Raw genomic sequence first — 14,173 nt, forward strand, 5'->3', positions numbered from 1 at the left:
CATAAAATGACATGTTCCAAAATTTTTTACAGTCGAGTAATGGAAAATGGGAGATTTTTTAAACCTTTTTTAGTGTTTTTTTCGATGAAAAATACGTTTTTTCGGAATTCTGAGTTCGCCATCAAATCGGGCGTCTAATTTTACATAAAAGTCCCTTTGACACCAAATTTCTATCTCATCACCGTTTCAGGCTGAAAATTATTGAAAAACACCTCTTTTTTCGCATGTTCAAAAATGGAAGGGGTCGTACCGCCCCTCCGTCACGATATATCAAAAAACGGACCTCGGATTCGTGATCAGGGACAAAAGTTACCCCTTAGGACAAAGTTTCACGCAAATCGAAGAGGGGTCGGGGCAACTTTTCCCGATTTCGTGTGAGTTGGTAGAGAATTACCCATATGGAGAAAAGCAACTGTTCCAGTTTTAAGGGCTGGGAAGGGCTGATTTTTTTTCAGGATTATTGCTTTCATACTTTGTAGATCGGAACAGCTTCCTAAAACTAAAATTTAAAAAATATTTTTCTCAGTATGTTTTTCCAGGAGTCATCTAATAACCTTTTTTTTAACTCGCGACGTCTTAGAAACTATTGGTTCGATGAATAATAAAACTTTTGTGAAGTTTTCGGATCTTTTCCTTTTTTAATTTTTAAAGCTTTCTCAACATTTGCAACTGCCCTGAATAATTGATTTTAGCATATTCAAAAGGTTAACCTTGATTCGAAAAAAATCAGAATTATTTAATAGAAAAGAGCAAATATTTTTTTTTATTCAACACCTAAACTCCCAAGCTCGAAAAATAGGGAGAATTTGTATGGAAATTTCCCTTTTTCTTGAGATTGGGAGTTTAGGTGTAAATGACATCATAATCATAACATCGTGAGTTTAAAACAACATAGCTTTGAAAATCGAACTAATATTTTTTCTTGTAAAAACTTACAAAATTTGAACTGCCTGCAGTCTGATCATCAGCAAATTCAAGAAGGAAAACTGTCCCAGCTTTTCGTAAATATTGTTTGCATTGGAACATTGCCTTCATGAAGTATTTTCAAAATTGCAGAAAAAAATTAACCGTAGATTGCCCATAAATTATAAACGGTGCCCTTTATCATATTGAATATATTAACATATTATTATTATAGAGCATATTTAACGCAAATGATGCCTAAACATATAAAAAAAACACTCATTTTGGAAATTCAACTTTTAATGATAAAATGTAAATATAAAAGTTGTTGTTTATTTTACTAACGTGACTTTAACCTAGAGAGGTCATTCGTCACTTCGGTCGGGTTGGGAGTCGGGATTATTCCGTGATGCTATGTTTTCTCGCGCTTCTTAATTATAAATAACCTGATTTCAAATGAAATTGCTTTTGAAATTTTCTCATCATCTGTTTAATGAGGTTAGAACACATTTTAATTTAAGTTTTTGGGAGGAATTGAAGATAAAACCCAAATTTCAAGCATAACCTTCAAATTAGAAAGAATAAAAATTTAAAAAAATAAAAACATAACATAAAAATTATCGTTTGAACATTCTCAAACCGATTTTTCTGAAACTTTGCATCAAGGAGTTATTTTTTATTCATGATCACAAATCCGATTTCCCTGATGATAGAAGTTTGGTGTCTAAGGAACTTATAAGTACAATTAGTATACTTCAAATACTGTATGTATGTAGACACGCCATTTAATCAGGGTGGCCACCAGATTTCGATTTTCAATTTCCCGGTTTTTTCCCGGTTTTCTCCCGAGACTAGAAGGAATTTTCCGGAATGTTTTTAAACCAAATTACAATGTTTTTTAGGTTAACGTTGGTATCAACATACTTTTGGCACGCATACATTTGGTTCAAAGTTTGAGCTCCTCAAGAAAGCTTTCTAATATCTTGAGTACAAAGTAAGTAAGATGAAAACGAAGCCGTTTTTATCTGATTCCAATCCAAACCTCTTATTCCCCTAATGATTGGGATTTTTCATCATCATGCTCTATAGATTTTACAAATAAAAAAAATAAATAAATGTTTTTTTTTTATTTTTTAGAATAACATAAATTATTATAAGAAAGCAGGAAATGGCATTTACAATTTATTAATTTTGTAGAAAAGATTTGCAAAAATATTTACATTGTTATCAACATTTATATAAAGGCTCGTAAAGTTCCTTTGAAAAGAAGCTTTGTGTATTCAAGAAGAACGATTCTTCCAAGAATTATCAATATCTGTGAATTAATTATTATTTTTTGGCAAAAATTATGTGAGTACTTCCTTTTTAACCACAAAAATATTTTTGAATCATTAGTCTGCCGTTCTACGCATAATTGTCCCATGTTCAAAAATGTGCAACTGAGAAAAACGCGATTGAAATTTTTCGACCGATTTCTGTGTTTCTACGCATAATTGTCCCGTGGGTTCCTATTCGCCCTATGTGTCCCTAATCGCCCCAGTTAGCAGTTTATCACCCTTATTTGTGATCCTCTTGCTATACAACAGGTAAACAAGGCATAATGCTTAGTAAAACTAATGATTCCGTGTAAGAAAATACTTGGTGGGACAATTATGCGTAGAAGTTCAACGATGGGACAAACAGACTTGGTGTTGTTTTTGATGAGTTTCCGAACAAAGTACCAGATTTTATGTGTTTTTCTTAAAGTACACATCAACCTAAACTTAAAAATGGCATAAAGTCAAAATCGTCAAAAACTGACATGGGACAATTATGCGTAGAACGGCAGTAGTCCAAACAAAAATGTAATATCACACTTTGGCAGCAGTGCAGGAAAAGTTCCATACAAATGTAAAAAATCGGTAGGTTGAAACTTTTTTTTTATCGATTTAGTATCTTCGGTAAGTTTGTATGTATTGATGGGATAAATTTTCGAAAATAATTTTAATTTAAAAAAAACTGTCTTAAAACCCCAAAACACAAAATGTTAAAAAATCGTTAAAAATGATCGTGCTGCGATTTTTTCAACAACACATAAGGCTGGTACAAATTTTATTTAAAGTTTTTGTCCCTTCAATGTTGCTCGAAAAATCAGGGGGCAAAAAAAAATATATTTTCAGAAAACATCTAAATTTCAATGGAAAATTAAGTGCAATCAGCTGAAATCTATTTGAAATCCATTCCCTTACGTTTGGAATCATTTTTAAGCATGTTTGGGTTGATTTAATAATCTTTTGAAAAAAAAATCAAACCATCCACATTAACGACCCCCGGGTATTTTGTGGTCTCTATTGCAAGTTTCTGCTCGAACCTAGGAGTCCGAAGGCTTGAATGGGGAGAGCACCCAAACCTCTTTCTACTCCAAGGAACCTTCCACCCCAGTGTTTGAACTGACGACCTTTGGATTGCGAGTCCAACCGCCGCCAGCGATTCCACCGGAGTAGGCTTGGTTTGGTGTGTTGTTTGTACTTATGGCATGGAGACGACTCCTACACCTGGAATGACTTAACGGCATAACAACCAAGGCCGGGACCGACATTTTACTTCCTCATCCGATGGAAGGTTGCAGCAGATGGGAATCGAATTCAGAATTATCCGCTTACAAAGCGGACAGCGTAACCATTCGGCCACGCACTGCCACCATCTTTTGAACATTTTTAAATTTTCGGTCTTTAATATCGCAAAAAGTTTTTTTTTCGTTGAAATATTTTTTTCGTTGAAATATTTTTTTCGTAAAATTTTACAAAACAACTGAACTAGTGTAAAACGCATTTTCAAACACTTTTTGCATTCAAATGTTGAGACTATGGCTTGTTCTTTAAATTTTGATATATTTTTTTTTTATTTTTTGCCCCCTACACAACGTCTATGTACATTTCTTCAAATCAGTTTTCTAAATAAAGCTTCAAAATAAAATGTATTTTTGTATATCTACTGAAAATGCCAATAAATTTGGAGATATTCCTTTTGTAAATTAAATTTTCATTTACTTTTTCATTTCTACAAACATTTCTCATATTTTTTTTTATTTTTTATTTTATATCAATATCTGATGACGAACGAATAGTTTTTGGAACAGAGATTTTTGATACTGCCCAAACTTTAAACATGCTATTTAATAGTACTTTTAAGAAGTTGTAGCTATTTTCAATAAAAAATAATTCTATTTTATCTTTATAAAATCGAATGGTTGAGAAAATTCTTTTCTGCTTTCTTTGGAGGAAAAATTTTGATCCTTAAATTTAAAAAAAAATCCTGATTTTAATTTTATGCAAAGCTAATATTTTAGCAAAGAAAGGTCGAATTGACAATAAGATTTTTTTTACAAATATTTTGAATGTTTTTAATTCAATGGTAGTTGGCACAATTTACAAATTTGAAACAAGTATTCGTAGAAAAAAAAAAAACAAAAAGATAAAACTCTAAAACGGTGCACATTACTATGAATTCTTAAAATTTCTTGACGAATGCAAATTATAGGTTTATCATTCAAATATTTTGTAAAACATTTTCTGATTGGTCAAAAATAATTCGCCCGTAAATCACTGCACCTTAAATATGGTTGTTAGTTTTTTTGCTTCACATCAATTTGTTTTTTTTTCTCTTAAATATTTTGTTTGGGACAAATGTCCGCCATTACGGGGTTTTTCTTCCGGACCCCCTGTGACCGCTCGTGGTACCCCCAGGGGTACATGTACCTCAGGTTGAGAACCGCTGCTGTAGAGAAAAAAAAATTGCTTTATTTAAAAAAAAACAAATTCGCCATTGCAAGCAAAAATATCATAAGATACAACAGAAAAAACAGTCATAGCCAAGAAGCATGAGTCTATTACACAAATTCAAACAAAGTTTTCGCGAATTCTTCATTTAGAATAACAGGAATAATATTCTATTTAAGAAAAGAACATATTGAATTCATTAAAGAGGCTTTAGTCAAATTTTAACTAATCTTAAAATATTTTCCCGGTTTGTCAGTGGAATTCCCGAGTTTTTCCCGGTTTTCTCCCGGTGGATAAAAATCCCGGTTTTTTCCCGGTTTTCCCGGTTTTTTCCCGAGGTGGCCACCCTGCATTTAATGGAATATTCAAGGTTTTTTTTTTCAAAACTGCAAAAGCATAGAGTTTTTTTAAATCCAGTGCATTTTTTTTTCAATTTAAAATTACGTGATCATTTAGTCAATTTTCATACTTCGTTTTTTTGGAATGATTTTGTGGCTTGTGCATTGCTCGAATGTGGTATAATTTAAGAATCATATTTAATGAACAGGTTTTTTTAAAAAATCACCGCCCTCTAGCAATTCTGGAGTCAAAAAATGGTTCTTGTACAAAATTTGCAGAACAATCGAAAAAAAAAACTTTTTTGTTTAGGATGCGTGGACTGTGTCCAGTCTTTTTGCATGTGTTTACTCCCTAATTTTTGTGTTTCAATTATTTATTATTCAATTCTTAAATTGTTTACAAAAAAATAAGTACATTTTAAATTGATTTTTTGTTTGTGAACTGTTTTTTTTAACATTATACTTTTTTTAATACAGATAACACTCAAGCAGAATTGGATGGTATTTTTCGTATTGATTAAAAAAATAAATAATTCATTCAAAGTATTCAGAGATACAAAGTTAGTATTTTTTAAAGAAGCACCCATTAATTAGTGCATTCATCATTCCCCACATTCAATAACCCACGTCACCATTAAAACACGCGCGCATTTTTTTGTTCACACATCACCTTCAATGGAGGCCAAAATGAATCGTGATTTGAAATTGAATCCCATTCATGTCCAGCTCGCAGTCAGACCCGGGTAATTGATACCACGGGCTTCCGAACACGAAGGGCGCCCCGTCTTAAACGAGTCTGTAATTATTTCTGGCCACTATTAAATCATCTTTCCGGCGCATACAAGGGGTACAATTTGATTGAACTTGGACTTGGACTGTTCCAGAGCATCGAAACGTGTGTGGAACAGATGTTTGTTGTGTGTTTTGTGAATGGTTCTGTACTCCCCCTCGAACCATCATCATCCATGGCTTTGATTACCCATCATTATTAAGGCATCTTCATCACGCTTGCTCGTGATCGACACAGTCTGGTGTGTGTATGTTGGAATTGCCATAATTAACATGTTTCGTTGCTTTGATAGAATATAACCTCCCGATTCTTTCGTACCATGCTCATGCTCACAGAAAAGCCCCCATTCATTAGATTCGGTTGCATTCAGATTGTTTTTGTTGTTGCTGGAAGTGGAATCACGTTCAGTTTAATTGCTGTTATTAGGGGGCTGGTGCTTTGCTGGAATATTAATTTGGGTGGGAATAATATATGTACAAAACAGTCAGAAAACCGTAACAATAATTGCAATTAACTGTAACAAATCGGTTTGGCCGTTTGTTTCAACCATGTGTGCCCTGTGTGGTTTGAGAGGAAGCGGTAATTTAATAGGTGATACATTGACTTGAATGCAGAACAAAAAGTCAGTGAATCGTGGTTATGTGAGTTAAGTGATCTGTAATAGGCTTTTTATGCTAACTAATTTAGATTTATTATCAGTGAATATGAATGCTGCCTTTTTTGCACAAAACAGTCACATATAGTTGAAAAAAAAAACTTCTTTTTATTATTTCATTAACACTGGAACGCCCAACGCATGTCCAACTTACACGGACGCCTAAGCCTCCCAAAAAAGGTGGAACGGTAATTTCAACTCGCTGGTTCTCGGGCATTACTCAATCAATCGGGACGATTTCCAGTGATTTGTAAGAATGTCTATTTTGCAGAACTTGATTTGAACAAATCTGTAATTTCTGCAACCGAAAACATCGTTCCACCTTTTTTAAAACAACTGCCTCCACGGAATTTTTGGCGATTTTTTTTTTACAAGCGAAAAAAAAAAGTTGGAACGATGTTTTGATCGCAAAATATACAGATTTGATCAAATTAAGTTCTGCAAAGTTCTAGAATCATCTTGACATCCTAACAAATCACTGGAAAGAAGAATCATCTTGATTAGATGAGTTATGCCCAAGAACCATTGAGTTGAAGTTACCGTTCCAACTTTTTTAAAGCCTTGGGCGTTGGAATGTTAACATTTTTTATATTATTACAATTCAACATTGTTTTTCACTCATTTGATAAGGTGCGTTTATTTGGTTTATTCAATTGCTACACATTGAATTATATTTTATTGTTTTCAAACAACTTTTTCAAATTGTCTGTTAATTTTTTTAATTTTGTAACGGACTTGTGACCAGGAAAACTTTATAACGTGTTGTTACTTAATTGAAAAAGCCGCCGGCTAAAAATCTCTTTAATAAAAAAGTGAAACAAATATCCGAAATTCTTTGTTTATTTGGATTTTTTTTTCCCAACACTGAATTTGAAAATTAAATGTAGGGTTGCGGATTCTGGTAACTATTTCATCTGCTCTGACTCTGGCCACAACTCGTTTGTATTCCGATGCATCTGTGCTCTCTTATGCTAACTAGATAGGAAATCCAGGGGCTTAGACCAAAAGAGCACAGAGAAATAGATTTATTAAATCTACAAAATGTGTTCATAAATTTGGCAAATCCATCGAGAATATCAAGAATAGAAGAGCAGAAATTGTAGTTTATGTAAAAAGTTGCAATAAGAAGATTTTTTCAGCACGAGTTGTACATTGAGAAAATCAAGTTTTGTAACTGGTTGCCTACAATTTTTTTTTAATTCCAAAAAACGCTTTTTGAATGAAATTTTATGTCAAACATCCATGTATAAGTAAATTCACGGTGAATTCAAAACAAAACAAAAATATTGTAAAATGTAACTTTACGATACCCATTTCAGTGCTGAAAAGTAGAATTTTTCAGCACTGGTATTGTAAGGTATTAATTTACCATTCTGTTATTTTTGGTAGAGAAAATAAGGTCGTTTTGTCACTCGAGAGTGACAGGAAAAGTAAGTAGTTGAACTGGATTTGCAAAAATGTAATTTTAGTATTTTTTCATTTGGACGAGACAATGTGTGTACTTTTTCTATGACCATGCATGGTATGCCATGTAGTTGGTATGTCCACACGAGTCTTGAAACGTATTTTTGATCGATTTGGTGTCTTCACCAAAGTTGAAGTTTTTGCCCAGAACTTTTCAGAAAAAATGCTGTACTCTTAAAAAATCTTTTTTTTTAGCATGAAAAATGTAATTGTAATTGTAAAATAACCATTTCTGAAAAATCTAATTTTTTGATATGTTTTAGATGGCAAAAATGTCGTCTTATTGTTATTATTATATTACTTTGGATGTGATTAATAACGTGACTTTTCAATGGCAATATATTTTTTCGTAAAGATCACAAATGTTTTATAAATTTTCTTTAATGATTGGACCAAATAATGGTTGCTTAGATTCAGCCTCTGAAGGGCATACAAATATGAAAAAAGAGGTTTTTCCTACATCACCAAAATAGCGTCAAATTTTTATGAATATACGTTTCTTTTGATTTGTCAAAATATTAATGTATGCAGAAAAGTTCCGATCTTTCGAAATCAAATATTTTAAAAATTTCCAAGTCAACCTCAACATTTCGTCGCCATCGTGCTAACTTGTCGTACGTGCATTTTGGGCTAAATTGAGTTAAGAACGCCATTTTGTGCAGCCCACAATGCCTCACCTTTTGACCTTCACAGATCCCCAAAATTCGATTTCAATCCTGAGATATTCAACAAAAACCTAAAAAACTCCGTGCATTTTTGTCAATCTTCATATGAAAGTAGTTTCCCTTAGGCTGGGGCTTCCTGAGGGGGCGCTTTATCTTTTTCAAAAAGGCGCAGCACAAATCGGCAACTTGGCAAATTTGCAAAATGCAAAGTTTCTCTTGGGCCCTGCTGAGGGCGCCAAATGGTTTAAGGAGGGCGACATTTTTGTTAAAGAACTTGTTAGTCGACGACTAACCTCGACTAACATACAGCTCAGCCCTGGTAGTTTCAATCTTGTCGTGCTATCTTGTCACTCCATGAAAATTGATGTAAGTGCGACAAAAGGCCAAAGGGATTTCAGGCCAGGAAAGTCAGGATGCGTTTGTCGCACGTACAAGCTAGACTACCGTAAACATTTGTAATTATAACTCGGGACTCCAGCAACCAACTTCAACCAAACTTTGGGACAATGCATAGAATGGTCAGCCAAACAAAACGTGTTTGTTATTGTTTACATTGCGTGCACTCGTTTTTGTATATTCAAGGTCAAACATTAAAACGCGTTTTTCTCGGAACGTCAAAATGGCGGGTGCGACAAGATAGCACGACGACGTCGATTTATAAAGGCACAAACACTTATAATCATTAGGGATGATTTGAAAATTTAAAAAAAATATTTTTATTGGAAAGATCGAGAAATTTTACAGTTATTTTTTTTGGACATTGAAAATCGAACGCATATCCCGAGCAGGGGTAAATAACACGGGAATACCAAATTTTGGTATTACTTGGGCAAATAACAGGGACCAAAAAGTGCCCTTGGTTGCCCAGTAATAGATGGTAAAATACCATGAAATCATACCAAAGTCTTGTATGCGGAAGGGCACAACAATACCTAACCATGTTATTCCAAAGGTAAAATAATACCACAAAATAAAACCATTTCAATACCAAGTTGAGGTCTTCTGGATTTTTGAACATTGCCTGAATACCAAAACTTGGTATTGCCATGGTTTAATTTTTAGGTATTCCCGCGTCCTTGGAAAATCATATTTTGGTATTCCTGTGGTCTTCCAAATACATGATTTTGGTATGATTTCATGGAATTTTACCATCTATTACTAGGCAACCAAGAGCACATTTTGGTTGCTAGTATTTGCACAAGCAATACCATAATTTGGTATTTTCATACCATTTTTAGTGCAACAGTTGCAGTCAGTGAAAAAAAAAAAAACAGAAATGATCCATATGCAACAGCCAAATCTACTCACCTGATGATTCCATGTTGTTCTTAGTGATATTCTTCACCACATCGAATGCATTTGTCATTGATGAACGGCCTGTGCTTGAAGTTCTTGAAGCTTCTGAAAAATAACAAGATTGACAAAAAAGTGTTATTAAAATGAAACTGGATTGAAATTCATCAAAATTCAATAATCTGTCGATTGACTCGTTATTCAAAGTATGTATTTGGTTATCCCGACTTAAAGAAATTTCAATGATTAAAAAAAATCTTAGTGGGTATTGACCCTTGCACTGTAACTTGGATTTGGCCCGCACTTTTCTCTCGCACTTTTGACAACAACATTTCCAAAAACCAGGCAACCAGCAGTTGTTTATTTACATTTCCAGTCGCAGTTTCCACCAAACTGGACATTCGCACTTTAAAATTGCGATTGACAGGTGAGCAACATCGGCTCGCTTTGATGATTTTTTGAGAAAATTAAAATTTCTCAAGCCAGTTTGACAAGTCGCAATAGTGCGATCGATAGCAATAATTTAGTGCGAAGTCCAAGTTAGTGAGAATTGCGCAATACATAAAAAAAAAATTTTAAATCAGCTTCAACATTTTTGGGTTGCAAGTCATTTTAGCGCAAAATTATTTATCTCGTCAAAGTATATAAAAAATTTCCCATAGTTTCATAGGAATTTGATAAAACACTTTAATACCAAAATAATACCAAAATGTGCCATCCTGACTTAGAAAATTTTCCACAATTTCAAGTCATTTCTTTAGGGGGTATATCAAAAATGTTTAAAATCAAGTTTGAAATTTCCGGTTTTCAATGAAAGCATTCGCTTTGAGACATCATTTTAGCGCAAAATTAATTATTTTGTCAAAATTGGTCAAAATTTTCTCATAGTTTCAGAGGAATTTGATAAAATACTGTAATACCAAAAGAATACCAAAATACGACCATTGACAAATTCTGCAATATCAAAACAATACCTTAAATTGGTATGATACCACATTTTGCTCTCGCATAATCCTTAAAACAAATTTTAAAGGATCCAGGAATACCAAAATTTGGTATTGATACCAAAGAATGGTATTATTACGCATTTCCCTTGTTATTTATCCATGCTCGGGATTAGCTGCGTTATCGTCTTTTGCTAATTGTAGGCTATTATTAAAGTAATGAATTATGATTTTTTTTTCGAAAAATCGAAATAAAAAATAAATTAATGCAAAATTACTTCTTGATCATAGAAAAAGTCCACACAAAGTTTCATTCTAATCAAAAAGTCCAGAAAATAATCTTTGTCCAAAGTCTCAAAGAATTGCTCAGCATTGAAGTATGCAGTTTGAAGGACCTGGAGAAGCTATCGACAAACGGAGCATCATTGAGATAACGAAGATTGACAAATGTAGAGTCCACTTTAAGTAGAAACTCATGAATTTTAAAGTACTAAGTTTAAACCCTTTTAGGCCTGAATTTTCAAAAGAATATTTTTTTTTAGTTAATGATGGGAAAATGATTTTTACGACCATGCGAAAATTGTAGGCTAGTTTTGAAAATTTTCGTTTTTGGTTCATCAGGCCTGAAAGGGTTAATTCATAAAAGTTTACATTATATTTGAATGATATATTAAATTTTAGAGAAAACGTTACCAAAAGCTGTATAATTTGATTCCCGCTTATAAAAAAAATAACAGGTAATAATTTTTATCTTAAAACTAACAACAACGTTTTTCTCTCTTTTCCTCTCCCTTCCAGCCCTCAACCCGGCCCGAGTCGGACTTTACGCTGGACCTGCCCCGGGCCGAGCAGCTGCGCGTCAAGATGAAGAAGGAAAAGCAGTTCCGGAACCGGTGCCGGTGGGTCTTCTACTTCCTCAGCGTGGTGTTCTTCCTGCTGTCGGTGATGGTGGTCAGCCTGATACTGACCCGGGGCAAGCGCATGTTTGGCAGCATGATTTGAGGGGGAAAATTCTTGTGCGAGTGGGTGGTTTTCTTGAGGAGGGGTTGGGGTGTCTACAAAAATTGTTTTTTGCAATTCCGTCGTGAAAATACTTACTTTTCCTGTCATTCTTGAACGACGAAATAGCCTACTTTTCTGTACCAAAAATAACAGAATCGAATAGCAACACTTTTCAAAATAAATGCTGAAAAGTTCTACTTTTCAGCACTGAAATGGGTGCTGAAAAGTTGAACTTTTCAGCACTTGTTTCAAAAAGTAACACTTTTCAACATTTTTTTGATTTAAACGATTTATTGACAAAATACATGAAAATTCGACTTAAAATTTCACTCAATAAGTGTTTTTCGAAATTGCAAAAAATGTTGTATGGAACTCGTTGCAAAACTTGATTTTTTCAGCACTCGTCGTATTTATCCAACTCGGTGAACCTCGTTGGATAAATGTACGACTCGTGCTGAAAAAATCCTCTTTTTGCAACTTGTTGCATAAACTACTATTATTTAGCTCAAACAGTTCTGAAAAAAGTAGCTCCACCTTCAAAAGTTTCAACTGCCACTGAAATTAAACCAATTAATTTTCAATCTTTTCTAAATCATTAGTTGCTGATGGCTCGTTCTCAGCACCTGCCAAAAGTTTCACTTAGAGAACGGGGAAATCGCCAAAAACTAATTACTCGAACCACGTTGCTTATCGCGTTGAAAGTGACAATTTCCACTGTCAAGGCAGGAATGAAAAAAAAAACATGAAACACAACCAGCGGGAGTTTTTCTCACTTTCCGAGAAACCACAAAGAAGGGTGACAAAAGAATCGTCAGACTGTTGATAATGTGCAATGTTGGAAAACGGGTAACTTTTTTTGTTGGGTTTCTCTCTTCTTTTCCAGCTGATTGAACTAAAGAGATAATAATAAAATAGAGCCACGAGAAAGGGAAAAGCTGTGGAAAATAACAATTGGGAAGGCGGACTGGAATATTCTGAAGAAAATGTGATAAAATGTGTCTTTTTTCAGGTGGAAAAGAGTAAATTGAAAGTTTGTCAAATTCTATACAATTATCGATTTAATAGTGGGGTAATTCTCTACCAACTCACACGAAATCGGGAAAAGTTGCCCCGACCCCTCTTCGATTTGCGCGAAACTTTGTCCTAAGGGGTAACTTTTGTCCCTGATCACGAATCCGAGGTCCGTTTTTTGATATCTCGTGACGGAGGGACGGTACGACCCCTTCCATTTTTGAACATGCGAAAAAAGAGGTTTTTTTCAAAAATTTGCAGCCTGAAACGGTGATGAGATAGAAATTTGGTGTCAAAGGGACTTTTATGTAAAATTAGACGCCCGATTTGATGGCGTACTCAGAATTCCGTAAAAACGTATTTTTCATCGAAAAAAACACTAAAAATGTTTTAAAAATTCTCCCATTTTCCGTTACTCGACTGTAAAAATTTTTGGAACATGTCATTTTATGGGAAATTTTATGTACTTTTTGAATTCACATTGACCCAGAAGGGTCATTTTTTCATATAGAACAAAATATTTCATTTTATAATTTCGTGTTTTTTCTAACTTTGCAGGGTTATTTTTTAAGAGTGTAACAATGTTCTACAAAGTTGTAGAGCAGACAATAACAAAAAATTTAATATGTAGACATAAGGGGTTTGCTTATAAACATCACGAGTTATCGCGATTTTACGAAAAAAAGTTTTGAAAAAGTTACTTTTTGCGTTTCTCTTTGTTTCGTCGTCCGTGTCTGTCGCGGGTGACCATGAACGGCCATGATCGATGACGACCAACTTTTTCAAAACTTTTTTTCGTAAAATCGCGATAACTCGTGACGTTTATAAGCAAATCCCTTATGTCTATATATCATTTTTTTTGTAATTATCTGCTCTACAATTTTGTAGAACATTGTTACACTCTAAAAAGTAACCCTGCAAAGTTAGAAAAAACACGAAATTATAAAATGAAATATTTTGTTCTAAATGAAAAAATGACCCTTCTGGGTCAATGTGAATTCAAAAAGTACATAAAATTTCCCATAAAATGACATGTTCCAAAAATTTTTACAGTCGAGTAACGGAAAATGGGAGAATTTTTAAAACATTTTTAGTGTTTTTTTCGATGAAAAATACGTTTTTTCGGAATTCTGAGTACGCCATCAAATCGGGCGTCTAATTTTACATAAAAGTCCCTTTGACACCAAATTTCTATCTCAACACCGTTTCAGGCTGCAAATTATTGAAAAACACCTCTTTTTTCGCATGTTCAAAAATGGAAGGGGTCGTACCGTCCCTCCGTCACGAGATATCAAAAAACGGACCTCGGATTCGTGATCAGGGACAAAAGTTACCCCTTAGGACAAAGTT

General features: G+C 33.9%; 1 protein-coding gene across 2 annotated transcripts in view; it reads left to right on the forward strand.

Moving 5' to 3' along the window:
- Nucleotides 1–14,173, forward strand: part of LOC120424971 (uncharacterized) — a 159,645-nt gene that overhangs the window by 144,644 nt on the left and 828 nt on the right. For both annotated transcript variants that reach the window (XM_052710421.1, XM_039589326.2), the window contains exon 4: nucleotides 11,609–12,881. In XM_052710421.1, coding sequence (XP_052566381.1) covers nucleotides 11,609–11,812 — 204 coding nt within the window. In that variant the 3' untranslated portion in view covers nucleotides 11,813–12,881. The remainder of the gene's footprint in view (nucleotides 1–11,608; nucleotides 12,882–14,173) is intronic.

This window comes from Culex pipiens, chromosome 3, assembly GCF_016801865.2.
Source record: "Culex pipiens pallens isolate TS chromosome 3, TS_CPP_V2, whole genome shotgun sequence".
Classification (NCBI taxonomy): Eukaryota; Metazoa; Arthropoda; class Insecta; order Diptera; family Culicidae; genus Culex; species Culex pipiens.